Source organism: Nerophis ophidion, linkage group LG14, assembly GCF_033978795.1.
Source record: "Nerophis ophidion isolate RoL-2023_Sa linkage group LG14, RoL_Noph_v1.0, whole genome shotgun sequence".
Taxonomy (NCBI): domain Eukaryota; kingdom Metazoa; phylum Chordata; class Actinopteri; order Syngnathiformes; family Syngnathidae; genus Nerophis; species Nerophis ophidion.
Genome location: NC_084624.1, coordinates 42,602,428 through 42,625,417, shown reverse-complemented (window position 1 = coordinate 42,625,417; position 22,990 = coordinate 42,602,428). Strand labels below are relative to the sequence as shown.

The 22,990-nt window shown below is 37.7% G+C and overlaps 1 protein-coding gene and 1 long non-coding RNA gene across 12 annotated transcripts in view; one reads left to right on the top strand and one right to left on the bottom strand.

Annotated features, from left to right (window-relative positions):
• The window catches only part of LOC133568702 (uncharacterized), a 91,617-nt gene that overhangs the window by 64,655 nt on the left and 3,972 nt on the right, over positions 1 to 22,990 (top strand). For 2 of the 3 annotated variants that reach the window (XR_009809650.1, XR_009809649.1), the window contains 3 exons: positions 6,623 to 6,702; positions 11,313 to 11,452; positions 11,544 to 11,613. This is a non-coding gene — a long non-coding RNA (uncharacterized LOC133568702). Of the gene's footprint in view, positions 1 to 6,622; positions 6,703 to 11,312; positions 11,453 to 11,543; positions 11,614 to 15,989; positions 21,487 to 22,990 lie in introns of those variants that run through there. The other variant, XR_009809651.1, reaches the window with a different exon arrangement.
• LOC133568700 (glutamic acid-rich protein-like) overlaps positions 11,596 to 22,990 on the bottom strand; it is a 29,215-nt gene continuing 17,820 nt past the window's right edge. For all 9 annotated transcript variants that reach the window (XM_061920803.1, XM_061920795.1, XM_061920797.1 and 6 more), the window contains 3 exons: positions 20,113 to 20,378; positions 18,595 to 18,650; positions 11,596 to 11,826 (listed from right to left, as the gene is read on the bottom strand). In XM_061920803.1, the coding sequence (XP_061776787.1) occupies positions 18,616 to 18,650; positions 20,113 to 20,378 (301 nt within the window). In that variant the 3' untranslated portion in view covers positions 11,596 to 11,826; positions 18,595 to 18,615. The remainder of the gene's footprint in view (positions 11,827 to 18,594; positions 18,651 to 20,112; positions 20,379 to 22,990) is intronic.

The following is a 22,990-nucleotide window of genomic DNA, read 5'->3' as shown; positions in this document are numbered from 1 at the left end:
CCGATATCTAAGTTCCATTTAAACCAGTGTGGGTGGCACTGGGGGCAGGTGTGTAAAGTGTCTTGCCCAAGGACACAACGGCAGTGACTAGGATGGCGGAAGCAGGAATCAAACCTGGAACCCTCAGGTTGCTAGCACGGCCACTCTACCAACCGAGCTATGCCGAGTAACCGTGTAATACTCTTCCATATCAGTAGGTGGCAGTCGGTAGATAATTGCTTTGTAGATGTGGGAAACAGCGGGAGGCAGTGTGCAGGTAAAAAGGTGTCTAATGCTCAAACCAGGGGTAGGGAACCTATGGCTCTCAGATAAATCTTACCTGACATTGCTTAACACAATAAGTAATGAATAATTCCGCTGGTAATCACAGTTTCAAAAATAACGTTCAAATTATAAAACATTCTCATGCATTTTAATCCAACCATCCGTTTTTCTACCGCACCTGTTCAGGATGTCGCATTAATGGTAAGAAGTATTACATGTATTATCGGTTAACTTTTATAATAATGTTGTTAAAAAGAAAAAGAGACTTATTAAACTCTACAAATGTTGGTCATACTTAAAAATGCACAAATTTAGTTGTATTCAGTGTTGAAAAATGTTATATGGCTCTTACGGAAATACATTGTGAAATATTTGGCTTTCATGGCTCTCTCAGCCAAAAAGGTTCCCGACCCCTGCGATATAGGCTCCAATGCCCCCCGTGACCCTAAAGGGAATAACTGGTAGAAAATGGATGGATTATCCTTCTTTGTGGGGACATTGTTGATTGTCATGTACGGATGTACTTTGTGGACGCCGTCTTTACTCTACAGTAAGTCTTTGCAGTTGTCCAGCATTCTGGTTTTGTTTACTTTGTAGTTCATTACCCAGCATGCCACAGTAGTGAAAAGCATGGTAGTAGTCCTGTTTAGGTTGAATAGACGTTATTGATGAGCACGCTGTGAAGTGAACTTTGGACTCAGCCAACATGCCTCGTCTGCATCTTTGATGATAAGACAAGACAACACATATATGTGCAAGGCCATTTTCAAGAAGGATATTTCAAGAGAAACTACATCTTGTGAGATGATGTCGGCCAACCCCGGAAGGTTGAATAGGTGCTACAAATTGTGAGTTCAGATATTTTTTTGTCACGTTTAATATGTTTTTTGTAGTAATTTTGACACTACCACATAAATGTTGTAATTGCTGATGCAGGTTTATTGATTTTTATATGCACCAGAAAATAAGCCGTTTTGTACACTGTTGATGTGGTCATTCAATGCCTGGTTGGGCCTAAATGTGTTTCTGTATAGTATTTCTCCAGCAGTGGTCATGTGGTGACATCACTGATGGTATTTTGAGAGGTAATCATTGAAGACAGACATCACTGAAGGCCTAGGTTGGAAACGCACGACCCGCCACTGCAATACTAAGTTAAAAGTTAAAGTACCAATGATTGTCACACACACACTAGGTGTGGTGAAATTTGTCCTCTGCATTTGACCCATCCTCTGGTTCACCCCCTGGGAGGTGAGGGGAGCAGTGGGCAGCAGCGGTGCTGCGCCCGGGAATCATTTTTGGTGATTTAACCCCCAATTCCAACCCTTGATGCGGAGTGCCAAGCAGGGAGGTAATGGGTCCCTTTTTTTATAGTCTTTGGTATGACTTGGCCGGAGTTTGAACTCACGACCTACCGATCTCAGGGCAGACACTCTAACCACTAGGCCACTGAGTAGGTGGCCTAGTGGTTATACACGATATACACGTGTTTAGGGCACGTCCAGCTGGTAGGAGGCCACGGGGAAGACCCAGGACACGTTGGGAAGACTACGTCTCCCGGCTGGCCTGGGAACGCCTCGGGATCCCCCGGGAAGAGCTAGACGAAGTGGCTGGAGATAGGGAAGTCTGGGCTTCCCTGCTTAGGCTGCTGCCCCCGCGACCCGACCTCGGATAAGCGGAAGATGATGGATGGATGGATGGATAATTAACTTAGAATTTCATGGCTGCAACACGTGCCAAAGTAGTTGGGAAAGAGCATGTTCACCACTGTGTTACATCACCTATTCTTTTAACAACACTCAATAAACGTTTGGGAACTGAGGAAACTAATTGTTGAAGCTTTGAAAGTGGAATTCTTTCCCATTCTTGTTTTATGTAGAGCTTCAGTCGTTCAACAGTCCGGGGTCTCCGCTGTCGTATTTTACGCTCCATAATACGCCACACATTTTCGATGGGAGACAGGTCTGGACTGCAGGCGGGCCATGAAAGTACCCACACTCTTTTTTTACGAAGCCACGCTGTTGTAACACATGCTGAATGTGGCTTGGCATTGTCTTGCGGAAATAAGCAGGGGCGTCCATGAAAAAGACGGCGCTTGGATGGCAGCATATGTTGTTCCAAAACCTGTATGTACCTTTCAGCATTAATGTGCCTTCACAGATGTGTAAGTTACCCATGCCTTGGGCACTAATGCACCCCCATACTGGCTTTTGAACTTTGCGTCGATAACAGTCTGGATGGTTCGCTTCTCTTTTGGTCCGGATGACACGATGTCGAATATTTCCAAAAACAATTTGAAATGTGGACTCGTCATACCACAGAACACTTTTATACTCTGTGCATCTGTCCATCTTAGATGATTTTGGGCCCAGAGAAGCCGGCGGCATTTTTGGATGTTGTTGATAAATGGCTTCTGCTTTGCATAGTAGAGCTTTAACTTGCACTTACAGATGTAGCGACAAACTTTATTTAGTGACAGTGGTTTTCTGAAGTGTTCCTGAGCCCATGTGGTGATATCCTTTAGAGATTGATGTCGGTTTTTGATACAGTGCCGTCTGAGGGATCGAAGGTCAGGGTCATTCAATGTTGGTTTCCAGCCATGCCGCTTACCTGGAGTGATTTCTCCAGATTCTCTGAACCTTTTGATGATATTATGGACCGTAGAATTTGAAATCCCTAAATTTCTTGCAATTGTACTTTGAGAATTGTTGTTCTTAAACTGTTTGACTATTTGCTCACGCAGTTGTGGACAAATGGGTGTACCTCGCCCCATCCTTTCTTGTGAAAGACTGAGCATTTTTTGGGAAGCTGTTTTTATACCCAATCATGGCACCCACCTGTTCCCAATTAGCTGCCTTCCGCCCGATTGTAGCTGAGATAGGCGCCAGCCCCCCCCGCAACCCCGAAAGGGAATAAGCGGTAGAAAATGGATGGATGGAAGTGTGGGATGTTCCAAAATAAGTGTTTGATGAGCATTCCTCAAATTTATCAGTATTTATTGCCACCTTTCCCAACTTCTTTGTCACGTGTTGCTGGCATCAAATTCTAAAGTTTATGATTATTTGCAAAAAAAAAATTTTTTATGAGTTTGTACATCAAATATGTTGTCTTTGTAGCATATTCAACTGAATATGGGTTGAAAATGATTTGCAAATCATTGTATTCCGTTTATATTTACATCTAACACAATTTCCCAACTCATATGGAAACGGGGTTTGTAAATTATATAAATGCGGTCAACAATAGAGATTTTAATACTATCTGTATATCGTGATAATGCATGATGGTGACACATTCTAGCTGGGTTCTGAAAATTTGACAGTGACAAGAGAACACATTAGCCTCACTCGCGGCTAATGTCCCTTCACAGTGCAAAAAAGTAGCATTATCACTGGAAAATGAGGAGTAGCTAAACATGATAGTGCAGACCTCCCCTTGTTGCACATCCCCAAAGAGGCCCAATCCAAAAGACAAGAAGAGGAAAAGAAGGGTACCATCAAGAACACGAGGGGGAACTCAAAAGCGCAGACAATGTTTAGTAACATGTTTATTATCATGTTTAGGTTCAAGGCTCAATGTTGCGACTCTAGAGTGCGGCCGTGCTTGCAGGTGTCTCCTTGCCCAGTGTAACTCTTACAAATCCCCTTTTAGCGCCGCTTTCTGCCAGCCTGTGCCGCCGCCAGATAAGGTTTGCCGTGACACTTCACAGCCGCCACATTGCGGCGCCGTTAAGAAGCGGCTGTGTCCGCACTGATAAAACCCGCGTGTGCCGGTTGTTGTCTCTGGCAAGGACGACGTGACGCGCCGCTGACCACGCACGGCCGTCGTCTTCGCCCGATTGCCGCCGTCTCGTCCACCCTTGATGAGCGGGGTCTGTGTGGCGAGACAAGCGGCCGCTGTGTTTTCACGGCCCCGCCGCAACCGTTGCCAGTTTGATTGCCGAGCGGCGAGCGAACGGGCGGTTGATTAGCTTCAGACAAAGGCGGACAGGCTCGCAGGGCCGACTCATCCGTAAAACAAAAGCAGGCAGGAAGTCCAAACAACCTCAGTATTGAGTCTCCTGTCAAGCCCTAATCCCGCACTACTGTAAGTCACATGTCTGGTGGCGCTGATAAACATTTTCACATAAATATTCAGCAAACGTTTGTTTGTTTTTCTCCGGATGGCAAAACATCAACTAACCTTATCATGGATGCGACATTTTTACAGGTGCATCCATTATTTGCACGTTTTGCCTTGTCCTGCAATGCCAACCCTGCAAATAGTGAAGTGAAGTGAAGTGAATTATATTTATATAGCGCTTTTTCTCTAGTGACTCAAAGCGCTTTACATAGTGAAGCCCAATATCTAAGTTACATTCAAACCAGTGTGGGTGGCACTGGGAGCAGGTGGGTAAAGTGTCTTGCCCAAGGACACAACGGCAGTGACCAGGATGGCGGATGCGGGAATCGAACCTGCAACCCTCAAGTTGCTGGCACGGCCGCTCTACCAACCGAGCTAAACCGGCAAAGATCTACTGTATTTACGCTCTTAAAAAAAAATAAAAAAATGTCGATTTTAAACTAAAACGTAGGAAAATATACGGTGATATTTATACCAAATAATGGAAATGGAAAAATAGTACCATTGTTACGATGAGGTAGCGACTTGTCCAGGGTGTACCTCGCCTTCCGCCCGATTGTAGCTGAGATAGGCACCAGCGCCCCCCGCCACCCCAAGGGGAAATAAGCGGTAGAAAATGGATCGATGTTATTTTTTACCGTAAAATTTTGCTGAGCTGCTATTTTTTTTTACCTGAAAATTTGCAATGGAAGCTGAACCACTTTGATTTTTACAGTAAAATTCTGTCCTGCCAGTTATTTACTGTAAAATCTACTATTTTTTTACAGTGTGTTTAATAGTAGGGGTGTAACGGTACACAAAAATTTCGGTTCGGTACGTACCTCGGTTTAGAGGTCACGTTTCGGTTCTTTTTCGGTACAGTAAGAAATCAACAAAATATAAATTTTTGGGTTATTTATTTACTAAATTTGTAAACAATGGCTTTATCCTTTTAACATTGGGAACACTATAATTATTCTACCCACGTTAATCCACATTAAACTGCCTCAAGTTGTTGCTTTGATGAAATAAAATGACAAAACCTTTCTTCTACATATAAAAAGTGCAACATTAAACAGTTTCAAGTCAACTCATCATGCTTAATTTATTACAGCATTTGGGAAGCCTGTAGTTGGCTTTTATTATACACACACATGCACACACACACACAGCAAAATGAGCTAACGTAACGCTAAAAGCTAAATAGCCTTCACCTCAACCCAGAACTATGAGAGAGCTGAGCTGCTGTTTAAGTTTCTAGAAGGTCAAAGGGCTCATAGTGATGTTTGTAATAGTTGTGACTGGGAAGTGTTTTTTATAATTTGGGGAGTGTACGATGTCCGCTGCTCACCTGCTAAACACATATCTACTTATCTCGATGCCGGAGCACTGACTCCATGCTTTCTGAATACGCACTGCCGATTGGCTTTGTATGTAACCAATCAGATGGTTGTGTGGGCGGGACAATGCTGGGTGCTCACTGCTCAGACAGAGGCAGAAAGCAGAGCAGCTTGTTAAGACTTCAGTTTACAAACTCGTTCGATACACCCTCGTACCGAAACGGTTCAATACAAATACATGTATCGTTACACCCCTAGTATTTAAAGAGCCATGCATGATATTAAATCTGTCAACATTTACTTTCCTATCATATTATATATTTACACTCCTTTAACGGCTTTTGCTGTTTTTTGTTATTTTTCAATCAATCAATCAATGTTTATTTATATAGCCCTAAATCACAAGTGTCTCAAAGGGCTGCACAAATCACAACGACATCCTCGGTATAGCCCACATAAGGGCAAGGGAAAAACTCACCCCAGTGGGACGTCGGTGACAGTGACAATGATGACTATGAGAAACCTTGGAGAGGACCGTATATGTGGGACCGAAAGCAATGGATGTCGAGTGGGTCTAACATGATATTGCGAAAGTCCAATCCATAGTGGATCTAACATAAGGGGGAGAGTCCAGTCCAAAGTGGATCCAATATAGTAGCGAGAGTCCCATCCAAAGTGGAGCCGGCAGGTTTTTTTGTTTGTTTTCTTGTTAAATCATATTTTTAGAAAGCTAATAAACAAGCTGCAAGCCTCAAATGGCCTGCGGGCATCACTCCGGACACTCCTGCTTTAAAAATATTGCTTGATTCACTAAATTATCCTTTGCCAACAGTATCTGCTACCTTGTGTCAATGTTTTCTTATAAACAAAGCTTGAATTGTACAAACACTAAGTGTGATTGTTTCTCTTGTTTACAGACAAGCTGGGCTGTCACTTTCACGTTGCAACACTGCCCCCTGCTGGATGTCAGCAACTCTGCAAGAACCCTCCCATACAGGTACAGATCTAGTCAAAAGTATTGGGACAACTCTCTTACTTCATGATGCTTCACTTTTCACCTGATACAGGTGTCCCAATACTTTTATACTTAAATTTGCCAGCGGGTTCTTAATCAAAAATATATAAAAAAATGTATACATTTAAAGAAATGAATTTATTTCCAAGTATTTTAATGAAAAAATAAATGCATGTATTTATATAATATGAATATATTTAAGTAAAGAAATAAAATTACTGTATGAATGTACATCTTTTTAGGGCTGTCAAATTATTTTTTTAATCAGTCATCATATTTTGGAATTTAGACAAATCGTGATTAATTGCAGGTGAATACTTGCATAAATTAAATTTGCTGAAGAAAAGACCCTAATATTTGCACACGAATGCCGTTTTATCGTCAGAATGTCATCTAGGACTGTTTTGAAAAGTTTTCCTTCACCTCTTAAGGCCCAAGTTGTTTGTGAACATGTTTTTTTTTTTTTTTCTCTTTGCTATTTGGGCTTATCGGACCCTAAATAGAATACAAACTAAGAATCATGTTTTGATATGACATACTTAGTCCATAAGTACACAAACGTGGTACTTCATGTGTAGTGACATGCACATTTTTACACTTTTTTTTCCAAATTCCATTGTATGTTACACTCTGACACCACCAGATAAGTATAAGTGTCCACATAAGTGGCCATAAGACCCCAATTTAGTAGTGTAGACAATTATGGAAATAAGAGCTACAAGCTGCTGTCCATGTGGCCACTAAGGCCTAAAGAGGTTAAATACATGTTTATTTGCACAAAACTTGGTAACAATTTTATCTGAAGTTATTTCGGCCTGTATTTTGGAATGAAATTATCCAGCGAGCACACCTGTCAGAGTCTCTGCACTCATCTTTGTACCAATCACTGACCTTATAACAGTCAAGGTTAAATAGCTTGTAAAGTCAAAACAAACTGCATGAATAATCTAAGTGTGTACACAATTATGCAGTGTTTTTTTTTATTGCAATATCACATGAATTTACTTGTTAATTTTGACAGCCCTATTTTTTTGATTAAATATATTAAAATTCAAAAAAAAAATACATACAATTAAAAGGGGCTGTTCGTAGGGATGGGCAATATGGCCTTGTTTTAATATCTCTATTTTTAGGCCATATCGCGATACACAATATATATCTCAATATTTTGCCTTAGCCTTGAATGAACACTTGATGCATATAATCACAGCAGTATGATGATTCTATGTGTCTACATTAAAACATTCTTCTTCATACTGCATTAATATATGCTCATTTTAAACTTTCATGCAGAGAGGGAAATCACAACTAAGTCAATTGACCAAAAGTGTGTTTATTAAACAGTTATTAAGCAGTGGCACAAACATTCATGTCATTTCCAAAACAGAAGGTGCAAGATTGTCAGACATTTTAAAACAAGCCTTGGGTGGACTTTTGTGCATGATGTCACTAAGATGACATATCAAAACAACACTAAATTAAAGTGCACTTTTTGTACAGAACGCCACTACAATAGTTTAAAACAAAGTGCACTTTTGTGCATGATGTGACACAAGATATTTCAATAACTGTCAAATAAAAATGAGCTGCATAATAGGAAATCAAATAGTGTTCGTCCTTCGTTATGTGATAGGTTACTGCGGACATTATCTCCTTTTGTTGTTGACTATTTTTTTCATCCGGTGTTAATCTGGAAATGTTTGCCTCGGCATTTTCATGTTGTGGGCATGTGGCACCGAATGGAGATGTTGACATGCGGAGTAAGCACTCTTCATTCTGTAGTGGGTGACTTTAAATGATGCTACATATTAGCTAAGAATTTGCTGTCTTCTTATGACAGAATACACATTCAATGATAGCTAAATCGCTATCATTAGCAAACAACACACAAAGCTAATGTGCGAGTGTCATTATGTGCTGAAAGCCACACAAGGGCAGGCTGTACTGCTCAATACACTTTGGAAAGGTAAAAGAGTGGAGGTTGCAAACAGCCCCTTTTAATATTAACTGTTATGTGCTGACAAGTCCCAGTACTTGTGTAAAATAGAAGGGGTTCAATTCTCTATTAGCTGCCATCAATCAGTCTGAAAGCTTTTAGGCTTCACATCTAATCTAAAAATAAAGTATTCAAATCTCAGCAAGAGAAAGCGGAGACCTATTTGTTTTGTTTTTTCCCCCGACAACAACAGCCCTTAATAAGCGACAAGAGTTTCCATTGTGTGCTAATGTTAGCGTACAGCAGGGGTCACCAACCTTTTTGAAAGCAAGAGCTACTTCTTGGGTACTGATTAATGCGAAGGGCTACCAGTTTGATACACACTTAAATAAATTGCCAGAAATAACCAATTTGCTCAATTTACCTTTAATAAATAAACCTATATATTTTTAAAAAAAAATGGGTATTTCTGTCTGTCATTCCGTCGTACATTTTTTTTGTAGAGAATAATTGATGAAAAAACACTTAATTGAACAGTTTAAAAGAGGAAAAAACAGGAAAAAAAAGAAAATTAAATTTTGAAACATAGTTTATCTTTAATTTCGACTCTTTAAAATTCAAAATTCAACCGAAAAAAAAGAAGAGAAAAAGTAGCTATTTTGAATCTTTTTGAAAAAATAAAAAAAATAATTTATGGTACATCATTATTCATTTTTCCTGATTAAGATTCATTTTAGAATTTTGATTACATGTTTTTAAATAGGTTAAAATCCAATCAGCACCTTGTTAGAATATATAACAAATTGGACCAAGCTATATTTCTAATGAAGACAAATCATTATTTCTTCTAGATTTTCCAGAACAAAAATTTTAAAAGAAATTCAAAAGACTTTGAAATAAGATTTAAATTTGATTCTACAGATTTTCTAGATTTGCCAGAATAACTTTTTTGAATTTGAATCATAATAAGTTTGAAGAAATATTTCACACATATTCTTCGTTAAAAAAACGAAGCTAAAATGAAGAATTAAATTAAGTTATTTATTATTCTTTGCAATAAAATAAATAAATTTACTTGAACATTGATTGTCAGGAAAGAAGAGGAAGGAATTTAAAAGGTAAGAAGGTATATGTGTTTAAAAATCCTAAAATCACTTTTAATTTTGTATTGTTTCTCTAAAATTGTCTTTCTGAAAGTTATAAGAAACAAAGTAAAAAAATAAATGAATTTATTTAAACAAGTCTTTAAAATATTTTTGGGGATTTTCAAATTCTATTTGAGTTTTGTCTCTCTTAGAATTAAAAATGTCAAGCAAAGCGAGACCAGCTTGCTAGTAAATGAATAAAATTTAAAACATTTAAAAAAATAGAGGCAGCTCACTGGTAAGTGCTGCTATTTGAGCTATTTTTAGAACAGGCCAGTGGGCGACTCATCTGGTCCTTACGGGCTACCTGGTGCCCGCGGGCACCGCATTGGTGACACCTGGCGTAGACTGTTCTACTCTAGGCTGACCATATTCTGAAATCCCAAAAAGAGGACACATATATGTGTGCCAAGGCCGGGACTAGGTGAAAAATTGCCAATGATACTCGAACTTGCTTTATAAATAATATATTTATTTAAATAAAGACTTTTTTTCTCCTCTGTTGACAGCAGTGTTGGCGCTAGGAATTTTCAAAATGAGGTCCCACGGACCCCATCAAGTCATAAAAAATGGGGTCCCACAGTAAATTTTTGGGTTCACACTTTTTTGTAAGCGTTTTGAAAACCAATAAATGTATGCATTATGCTGTTATATCTCACATTTTATTTTGTGTCTTGGAAAAAGGTTGTCATAAATGTTACTTAATTCATTAAAAAAATAATAAAAAAAGAAAACAAATGTCATTACATATGTAAATGTATTCAGTTATAAACATTCATTCACTTTCTTCTTTCCTTCATGGATCTAAACTTTACCGCTGCTGGTAGTTTTTTCTATATTTTAAATTTAACAAGTTGTAGGTGTATTTATTTCAGTATAAAAGTGTAAAAAGTGTTTCGCTCCGGTCATGAAATGATGATAATAGTGTGCCAGGTCATACATACATTTTGTATTTAACGCTTAAATCTCTGGAGTCCAAATCAACCTCAGATCTATTCCTCGTTTCAAAATGTTTTAGTTTTTTTTATGTTGTTTTTTTTTCGCCTTTTTTGTCAAACAAAACTATGATTTTTTTTTTTAAGCAAACACACAAAATATGCAAAATTTGATGCGACGTAATCGGAGCCTTGGATAGATCAATAATTCATAATAACATTGATTTTGATTCAATATTATGTTTTGAGCAATGACAGTATGAAAGAAAAAAAATAGCTTTGTTTAATTAGTCAACATTGCAACTTTTTCTAAATTACATTTCACCTTTAAGCTTTTTTATTTCACTTGTGTTATGTTTTTGTCTATTTAAATAGTATTTTTGGAATGTGCCGTGGACCTTTAAAACATTAGGAAGCCATTTGCGGCCCGAATGGTCTCAGGGGCACACTTTTGACACCCCTGCTATAGATAATAAAAAATCAAATCTGATAAATCTATCGATAAAAAGCAGAGCCTGGCGACGCATGCGCGTTTATCCTCTCTCTCACTCTCTCTGTCTCTGCCCCTCCCTCAAGAATGCTGCTGCGTTAACCCTGAACGTACGTTGAAAATACACGCAACCCTAACTCAAAATGCCGGACATTGGAGGCATTTAAGAAACTCCGCCCGGACAGCCCTGCAAAAGAGGACATGTCCAGGGAAAAGAGGACTTATGGTCAGTCTATTCTACTCCACAGTCTATTCTACTCCACAGTCTCCCAATGTGTTGCTGTTTTTTGATCCTATCAACTATTTGTGTTTTACAGGACATGTGAAACACGTGGTTTCTGCAGCGATGGAAAATGGAAACAAGTCATATTTGATCAAAGCAGCGAAGTGAGTTTATTTCTTGAAAACATGAAATGTGTCAAACTACACAAGTGTGAACAGAAAGCATGACATTTACAGCTAATCTAACGTTATCCTCACAGAGATAAACATTCACATACTTGAAGTTAGCAGTGGAGTACTTTTAGTCACAGTTTTACAACAGTTGGTCGTGTCTGGAAGGTCCAACATGGTCGTCCTCAAAGATCATCACCACCGTCACTGAGACAAAAACATGTCGTTAGAAAGTTTTCTGTGAAATGTGTCAAAGTTTAGCAGGGATCTTGTAAATACTGGAAGTTAAAACTTTGTCTTATTGATTTGCCTTATCAGCATCACCATGATCGCTTGACCTCTAACTTCAAAGGACACAACTTTATACAGGTGTAGGATTTAACAAATACTAATGTCACAAGCCTCTCGGTTGTTGAAGAGAGGCTTTGAAAGGCTGAAACCATGGCTATCCTAGCACTATATAAATAATGTCCTGTGGTTTTTAAAAATGTTATTAGTAGATTGCACAGTACAGTACATATTCCGTACAATTGACCACTAAATGGTAACACCCCAATAAGTTTTCCAACTTGTTTAAGTCGGGGTCCACGTTAATCAATTCATGGTGTCCCTCAGGGCTCGATCCTAGGAACCAATCCTGTTTTCAGTGCACATCTTTCCCATGCAACATGTTTAAAAAATATATCCTATCTTTATGCTGATGAGACACATATATATGTCCCTTTTAAAAAGGACAAACTGACACAATGTAAATCACTTTTAAATTGTCTAGAGGACATAAAAGAATGGTTGGCAGTAAACTTCTTAAATTTAACTAAGAACAAGACCCAAGTAATTTTTAATTTGACTCAAAAGTAAACCACAATGCTCACCATTGTGAACTGATGCCTAATTTTAAACTCTGTCACAAATCTTGGTTTTAAGTTGGACAGTGATTTTCAATTTTAACAGCATATTAACTGAGCAAAAATGTAATTAGTTTTATTTTAACGGCTTTGAGCGGGTAATCCATGCTTTTATTTCATCAGGTTTTATACTGCCACTCCCCCTGTATGTTAGTATGAGTCCAAAATGCTGCTGCCACTAAAAACATGAACACATTACCCCCATTTTTAGCATCCCTTCACTGGCTCCTTGTTCATTTTAGAATTAATCTTAAAATGTTATTGTTTTTAAATCTTAACGGATTGGTGCCACAAAACATGTCAGACCTTTTAAAAAATCTAAACCCCACAAGGTCTCCGAGGTCAGTAGATCAGTTTCTTCTTGTCGTCCCAAAGACGTGATTTAAACCCAGGGGGCATCGTGCATTTTCAGCAGTGGCTCCAAAACTTTGGAACGATATCCCTCTTGCTTTTCGGGCGGCTCCCTCTTTGACTTTTAAATCGCATCAGAAGAAACATATTTTTACTCCTTAGCTTTTAAACCAGCATGAAAGTTGTGTGATTTTAGTGTATTTTATTTTTTGTATTTATTCTATTTTTAGCTAATGTACATTTTAATGTGCTTTTTCACCCCAAACACCCCTACCCCCCCGACCGCAAGGCCCTAGGGGTGTCCAAACTTTTTCCACTGAGGGCCGCACACTGAATAATCAAAGCAAGCAGGGGCCATTTATTTTTTTTTAAATCCAATATATGTATAAAAAATATACATTTAGGCCTCCACTCAGGCTTGATCCCGGACCCCAAAGGGTTTTGGTAAAAAGAAAATGTTAAAAATGTGTCAATATTCAGTATTATTATTTGTACTATTATTCAAGTTTTAAATCTCTAGATCAACATTAGGTCTAGCTGTCAATATGACGTTTTAAAAAATTTAAGTTGTATGCTCTTTTTGTCAAAGAAAACCATGTTTTTTTATTGAAAAAAAAACACAAAATATGCATTATTTTCACCAAATAAAATTTTTAAGTAGAATGTTTGGGATTAAATTGGAGCTGGAAAAAGGTCAACAACTCATAACACCATTGATTTTAATTCACTATTATTTTTTGTGCAATGACACTTACAAACAAAACACTGATCCAAAGGGGTCCTTACTCATTAAAGTGTTAAAAAATTAATTATAATTTTCTTTTACTGTTTACTTTTAACACAATGGTCTCGAGATCAACTTCATATATATCCTTCAATTATAAGGTTTTTTTGTTTTGTTTTGTTTGTTTGTTTGTTCGTTTTAGGCCATTCTTTTTTTTTTTTTAAAAACAGCTCAGTTTTTTATATGGCAAACACAAAATATCCAACATTTGCCCCAAAAAATATCTCAAAGTGGAATATTTAATGTGACGTAATAGGAGCCTTGACTTGGTCAATAATTCGTAATTGATTTTGATTCACCACTTTTTTTTTAAAGAAAGAAACAGCCTGCATGGCAGCTTTGTGTTAGAGTAAACATTGCAACATGTTCTTGTTACATTTCACCTGTTTGCTCTTTTATACCACTTTTTATGTTTTTCATTTTTTTCCATAGTATTTTTAAAATGTGCCGTGGGGCCTTTAAAAAAAATGACCTGCGGGCCGTAAATGACCCCCAGGCTGCACTTTGGACACCCCTGCCCTACGCAGAGCGGGTGTTTTGCATTTGGGGCGAGGCGGCACCTGACCCACACGACAACAATATTTTACCAACAGAGTTTCACATCAATTTCATTTTGGTGAAACCAACATTAGTTAGATAAGTATCATTATTTTGTGACAGCACAATTCGGATCGGATGATGCTTAAAGTAAAAGTGGACTTTATTGCGTTACCATGAATTGATTAACGTGGACCCCGACTTAAACAAGTTGAAAAACTTATTGGGGTGTTACCATTTAGTGGTCAATTGTACGGAATATGTACTGTACTGTGCAATCTACTAATAAAAGTATCAATCAATCAATCAATCAAAAGGTTGTAGAAGTGACCAAAGATGGTATTTTGGGAGGGAATGATGTAACGCATAGTGATGTACAGCTCACACAATCCATCCATCCATTTTCTACCGCTTATTCCCTTTCGGGGCCGCGGGGGGCCTATCCCAGCTACAATCGGGCGGAAGGCGGGGTACACCCTGGACAAGTCGCCACCTCATCGCAGGGCCAACACAGATAGACAACATTCACACACTAGGGCCAATTTAGTGTTGCCAATCAACCTATCCCCAGGTGCATGTCTTTGGAAGTGTGAGGAAGCCGGAGTACCCGGAGAGAACCCACGCATTCACGGGGAGAACATGCAAACTACACACAGAAAGATCCCGAGCCTGGATTTGAACCCAGGACTGCAGGACCTCCGTATTGTGAGGCAGACGCACTAACCCCACTCCCACCGTGAAGCCCCAGTGTCCTACACATTTGCAATTAGTCATATAATATTCTTTTTGTCACTTAATAAAATACATAGGACATGACCTTGGTGTTCTCAATGGTAGTTACGGCCAGGATGTAGACCATTAGGATTTAATCGATACAATACCCTTGTCAATAGTCCTTAACAATACTCTTATCGGTACGATATGTAATTGTAGTAAATAAAGATGTTATAAAATGCATTTTTATTACAGTTTGTATTGGCACAAGAGGTTAAACATAGTGTAGCGTCTCACAGCAGGGAAGTCTTCAATCAATATCTGCTTGAGTCTTAAACAAGTCAAAGATGTTTGCAGTGCAAGGTGCAATGCAGTTATACCGTCTTGTAAACACCACACAGATCCATCAATGTGTTTCTATTCATTACAATGACTCAGCTGAAAATAATTTATGTAGGCAAAGCGCAGACTTTTTACAAGCTACTGTATATCATATCTTTGTTTATATCATATTAAATATATAAATCAATAAGCACATTAGGGTGTACAGTTAAATAAGGCGGCTTTTGATGCCATGCAAATGCAACACGATGTAAGACGGGGACTAGAGAACTCAGCAGATGCTATCTTGCTGCTGAGCAACTTTATGTAATATTACATCCATCCATCTGCTTCCACTTATCCATGGTCAGGTCGCGGAGGCAGCAGCCTAAGCAGTGAAGCTCAGACTTCCTTCTCCCCAGCTACTTTGTACAGTTCCTCCCGGAAAATCTAGAGGCAATCCCAGGCATGCTGGGAGATATAGTCCCCCTTACGTGTTCTGGGTCTTTTCTGTGGCCTCCTACCGGTTGGGTAAGGTAGGTGTTTGGGTGGCATCCTGACAAGATGCTCGAACCACCTCATCTGGCTCCTCTCGATGCGGAGGAGCAACAGCTTTACTTTGAGCTCCTCACTCTATCTCCAAGGGAGAAACTCATTTCAGCCCCCTATACACAGGATCTAATCCTCATGACCATAGGTGAGGATAGGTACGTACTGTAGATGGACCGATAAATTGAGAGCTTTTCCTTCTGTCCCAGCTCCTTCTTCACCACGCTGGATCGGTATCCGAATCACTGCAGTCACTGCACCAATCTGCCTGTCGTTCTCAGGAGCCACTCTTGCCTCACTCATGAACAAAACTGAACTACTTGACCTCCTCCCCATTCCACAAATGGCACTCCACCCTTTTCCAGGCAAGAACCATGAACTCGCACTTGGCAGTGTGGATTTACATCCCAGTTGCTTCAGACTTTGCTGCAAAGCAATCCAGTGAAAGCTAAAGATCCTGGCAAAAAGAAGCCAGCAGGACCACATTACCACTTAACCCTGCAGCCACCAAAGTGGATCACCTTGACTGAGCCTAGAAATTCTGTCCATAAAAGTTATGAACAGAACCTGTAACAAAGGGCATCTGTGGCCGGGTTAAACTCACACTGGAAAACCAGTCCGACTTACTGCTGGCAACACAGACCAAGCTCAGACACCGGTCATACAGGGACTGGACCCCCACAAGCAAGCACTTCAATACACCAAACTCACTGAACATTCCTCTCAGGACACGGTTGAACGCCTTCTCCACGTCCACAAAGCACATGTAGACTCGGCTCCTCCCACTGACGTCGCCGCCAGTCTCTCCACCAGCCGGGGTGCTATTGGCTAAAGCTCTAGCTTCACTTCCTGCTCCAGCGTCGCAATCTGCGAGAGACCCTCCAGAGAAGTACAGTGCGGCATGGATAAAGTAATGGTACTGGAAGGTGTTGATTGAGCTGGAAAAGGAGAATCAGCTCCTTGTGTCGACACCACCAGAAGCCAAACTCACTCCAGCTTCAGATCCTGTTCCAGCCAAGACCGCACCAGCTTCTAAGCCTGCCCAAGTCAAGCTTGCTCCAGCTTTGACGCCAGTTCAAGCCAAACTTGCTCGGGAGTTACCAGGTTCTAATTTGCTTACTTTTTTAAATAGGGGAGTTACTCTTGCTATCTTGAAATCTTTTGGTACTTGGCATTGTTTAATTGAGAGGTTTATTATGTGTGTGATGATTGGGGTAATGGTGGTGGCAGAGTCCCTGAGGAATCCGGAGGGGATACTGTCAAGGGCGGTGGCCTTTTTTAGGTGGAGCGCGCTCAATTTTGTGAGCACCTCGTCAGCTGGGACAATTTCTAATTTGAAATTGTTGTTGAATACTCCTAGATTTCTGTAGTAGGCTCTGTGTTCTACACCTAAAAGACCAGAGTGATGGGACAGCTTGTTAACGAGAGTTGTGGCTATGCTGGTGAAAAAGGTGTTAAGTGTGCTTGCTACCTCCATTTTGTCTGTAATGAGGGAGTTGACCTCCCTGATGTTGACGTTTGGTGAGTCCGGTTTTAAGTTTCAGGCTGCAGCCAAGAAGCTAGTTGTTGAGGATTTTCCAGAGCTCACGTGGCTTATTTGTGTTTTCCTCTATTTTGTCATTAATGTCATTTCTTTTAAGGATATAGTCAAGTTGTTTGCCTTATTTCTTAATTTATTGCATTGCTTTTTGATCGTGTAAGGAGTGATTTGAGTTTATTATTGGGTTGTTTATCTACTTCGGTTTTGTACTTTTTGTATTTGGAGTATTTTCTGTCTCTGTCTTTTATGGCAGCTAATAGTTAATAGGAATTCATCCATGGTTCAGAGCGGGCTTTGATCCTGATTGTTTCTCACTGGAGCCATATCATTTAGTATCGCTAGAAACGCTGTTTCAAAGCAATCCCCAGCATCATCGACCAGGTTGCTCGTGAGCACAGGGGACCAGTCCCACTCACCTAGTTTTAGGTTGAAATTATGACCAAAGTATGTTTTAAGGGATCTGGATTGAGCTATTATGTGGCCGTTTGCTTTGGGTTCAGCTATTTTGAGGGTTCAGCTGGTTAGATAGTGGTCGCTGAGACCACAGATCATGACCCCACTATTTTTTTATGTTAGACCGGTCTGATGTGAGAATGAGATCTATGGTTGACTGGGTAGTGTTATTAGCTGGGTGAGACCATGCAGATTACAAAGCTTGCTGTAAGATTTAATGACTGGTGCATCTCTGCGTTGAATATCTGTGTTCAGATCTCCAGTTATAATTATCTCCACCTTGTCTATCCCAGCTAAGCACTCCTCGAGAGCATCATAGAAATCAGTCTGACTAGGGGTCTGTATTCAGTCCCTATAATATATCTTAGCACTTTTGAATTTGATTTCCGCCCACACGGATTCAAGGGCCCTGTGGTTAAGATCAGTGCAAGTTATGTATTTTGTATCCCGGTGAATATACATAAAAACAACCCCACCATGTTTATTCCTGTCCTTTCTGATAACAGATAAGTTTTTTTTTTATCTCAGAAACATTTTTGATCTAACTTAGTTTCAGAGAAACAGGATTTTACCTTGTTGTGGAACATTTCTCTGATTTGGTCATGTTTGGTTCCAGCAAGGCTGTTCACATTAAGGTGAATGATGTGTAGCCCACTGGAACCAAAGTGAACATCAGAGTCCGCTGGGGAGAGTATTGTCCAGAAAGTGGTGGGATAACAATGATTTTTATTTATCTGAAAAATGCTTTTTTTGCAGCAAGCAAGAACAAAATAATTTGTTCATCTCTACTTCGTGGGGACAACAACAAACATTAGTTTCACCTGGAATGAAGCAACAGTAAGTCAGTTGTCCTCCTTTTGGTACTTCAGTTTCTTCTCTGCAACAAAGACAACACGGGAAGTGAGTCACAATCTTTTACACTAAAAGTCATGTTCTCATATTCTTTGCTATTTTACTGTTTTTTTACAGAAGCCTGTTTAGGCAGTAGGGCTGGACAATTATGGCAACTATAATAATCACGATTACTTTGACTGATATTCAAATCACAATAACTTAATTATTCTTTCATTTGAAAACATTAGTAGTGTACCCCCAAATCTCAATTTTAAATTTAAATTAAAAATACAGATATGTGTAACAATCGAACTACAAGTAAAAGAAATAGTTACAGTAATAAATATAATAAAGTTTTCCAGTTTAATTTTTTTCTAATTCCATTTTTTACCTTTTCCACTTACATATTTTACCACCATAGAGTGTGCTTTTTGTGTCGTATCTCCTATACAATTTAATAAAATGTTGGTCTATTAAATGCACACATTCTTACATGTATCAGTGCATTAAATCTTTGGACCATTTTGACCATTATTTTAGATCATAGAATACTAATTTTGTAATTGCATCAATAAGAGTATTAAATACATCGTGCTTGTGTAAAGTACTTTTTGAAAACATTTTGTTATTGCAGTCAGACCGGATGCTGTGCATGCCGCTGTTATCGTGAAGGGAGATAGTGTGCTGGCGTACTAAACTTGATGACTTTTGAGACGACTTGTGGGTGTTTAAAAAAAAAAAAAAAAAAAAGACAGCCTCTCAAGTTGCGACTGCTGTCCAGTTAGCACATTATTTTTACATTGACGATGTGGTTCACAACAACACCAGCAGATCAGATGTGTTGTGGGTGTCTGGATTGTACTTGCTAGGTTTAGAGCCATAGTTTAGTCATGTCTCAAGTGGCCATCAAGACATTGTTCAGTTCAGAAAGGGACGGTTCAGTATTTCGAGAATAAATGAGCAATACCGGACACATTATTCTCCAAAACAAATATTCCTTCTTCTCGCAAAGGCAGCTTTTCAATCACATTTATGTCAATTTCCCTGATATTCTGCGTTTAACCGCGGGTCCGCTTTATTGGCAGATTCTGTAACTCAGTCCGCAGTTACATGAACGCGAAAACCATATTGCTTTATTTATTGATTTTTTTGAGTGTAAGCATACTAGCGGTCTGTCAAACAAGAAGTAGCAAACATGGTTGGGTCCCAAACTTTTAGTAGACAAGCCCCTTTTTTCCCCACTTATTCGCTTGCTCATCAGTGACCGAATGAAAATTTGATTAATTGTCCAGCCCTTCTAGGCGGTAAACTATTTGGGCACCCTGATGGGCGTAGACAAGTACTTTATACAGTGATGAGTATTTTGCAAATACAAGATTTCTGAATGCGTGACAGCATAAATTTGGGTTATGTTTTTTGCTTTTCATTCCTGCCCTCCACCCAATGGAATGGAGCAAGTGCATGCCAGTAAAAGCTTTACCAATTTAGTTAGAAAATGTTCTTACTTATTTTCTTGGCTGATGTCTTGCTATGAACAGGAGTATCAACATATTCAGCAGCTTTTTTCTTCTTCTTCTTCTTCTTCTTCTTCTCTGACAGCTGAGACGAATGTCCAACATCATCTTCCTTCTCCTCTACATTGGCTGCTCTCTTCTTTTTTTTGTCTTTCTTACTATTGACATCTATTGTTGACTTCTTCTTGCTCTTTGGTGCTTCTTCCTCTGACTTCAAAGCTTTTGATGGATGAGGCGTGTTTTTTGTAACGCCTTGCCTGCAGAACATCAACACAGGTTAGAAGAAAAAAAAAAGAAAAAAACATGTTGAAATAATAAACATGTTTAATATGTTTTTACATCATGTAATTTTAACCTTTTTTTCATATTTTTTTGAACATTTGGTTTTTACATTATTTAATTTCAATATGCTGTTTTTTCATAATACCCTTTTATTTTACCATGTTTGGCTTTTAATATGTTATTTCAACATGTTTATTTTTACATTTTATTTTAAAACAAAATAGTAATATAAAAACATGCTAAAATAAAATGGAATATACATACATATACACACACACATATATATATATATATATATATACATATGTACACACATATACATTATACACATACATACATACATACATATATATGTATGTATACATATATATGTATGTTATCCAGGGGTCACCAAACTTTTTGAAACCAAGAGCTACTTCTTGGGTACTGATAAATGCAAAGAGCTACCAGTTTGATACACACTTAAGTAAATTGCCAGAAATAGCCAATTTGCTCAATTTACCTTTAACTCTGTTATCATTAATTATTAATATGTATCTTTGTGGAAACACTGATCATCTTAATGATTTCTCACAATAAATATATATAGAAACAGATAAATATCAATATGCAACACTTTATTTTTATATTTTCTCTAAGTGCACATTTTTCTAATTGAACATTTTGAAATGATCACTTCTGAGACAGCCTTGTGAAATCACAATATCCCATTTTAACTAGCTAGCCACTAACATTTTTAACAGATCATGAATTACTTTGCACCATGTTTGTACAAATAATTACTCATGTAAAATACAAAAGTCAACCCTCAAATTTTTAAATAAATCATGTCACACTTTGAACTGGAACCAAATCTGTTATGTTTCTTTGTCAGTTAGTGGGAAGCCTGGCATTGCATGCTGTTAACTAGTGTGTTGTACTCTGGTGTGTAACTTGACATTGCAACTCTGAGTGAGTCTTGCAGATGTGCATCAGAGAGGCGTGTTCTGTGTTTGTTCTTGATGAAGTTCATGTCAGAAAAGGCTGATTCACAAAGATAAGTTGAACCAAACAGGCTTGCAACCTTCATAGCTGCTGCACATACACCACTGTACTTTTCTGTGTCAACAAGGCACCAATATATAAACATATATATATATATATATACATACATAAACATAATATATATATATATATATATATATATATATATATATACACATATACACATGTATATAGATGGATAGATTGTACTTTATATGTATATATATATAGACATGTATATATACACGTGTGTATATATACATATATGTGTATATATATATATATACATACATACATATGCATATGTATGTATGTATATATATATATATATATACATACATACATATGCATATGTATGTATATATATATATACACATATATATGTATGTGTGTATATATGTACATGTATATATACATACATATATATGCATACATATATACACATACATATATGTATATCCATATATACATATATATATATATATATATATATATAAGGTGTGTAACGGTACGTGTATTTGTACTGAACCGTTTCGGTACGGGGGTTTCGGTTCGGAGTTGTACCGAACGACACGGACATAAGTAGCGCACCGCACGTTGTGTAAACAATGCACACCGAGGCACCATGAATTGATTAACGTGGACCCCGACTTAAACAACTTGAAAAACTTATTTGGGTGTTACCATTTAATGGTCAATTGTACGGAATATGTACTGACTAAATGTAATTTAGAAAAAGTTGCAACGTTGACTAATAAAACATAGCTGTTTTTTTTTCTTTAAAACTGTCATTGCTCAAAACATAATATTGAATCAAAATCAATGTTATTACGAATTATTGACCTATCCAAGTTTCCGGTTAATTCACATCAAATATTCCACTAAGGAACATATTTTTGGTGGAAGATTTAGCAAATTTGTTAAAATATAAATTTTTGGATTATTTATTTATGTTTTCCTTACTGTACCGAAAATGAACCGAACCATGACCTCTGAACCAAGGTACGTACCATTACACCCCTAATATATATATATATATATATATATATATATATATATATATATATATATATATATATATATATATATATATATATATATATATATATATATATATATATATATACACACACACATATATATATATTTACATATATAAACAGATATACATATATATACACGGATATATTACATACATATTTATGTTTACATATATATACACACATATATATATATATATACACATTTATATATGCATATATCTACAGATGCATATATTTATGTATACATATATGCATATATGTGTGTATATATACACACACACACACACGGTATATTTATATATCCATTATATATATATATGCATAAATATACATATATTTATATCTATATACATATATATGTATATATTAACATATATATACATATTTATTTGGGTTGGGCAATATTGGCTTTTATTAACATACATACATACATATTACATATATATACATACATATATATATATATATATTCATAATATACATACATATACATGCATATACACATACAGTATATATGCATA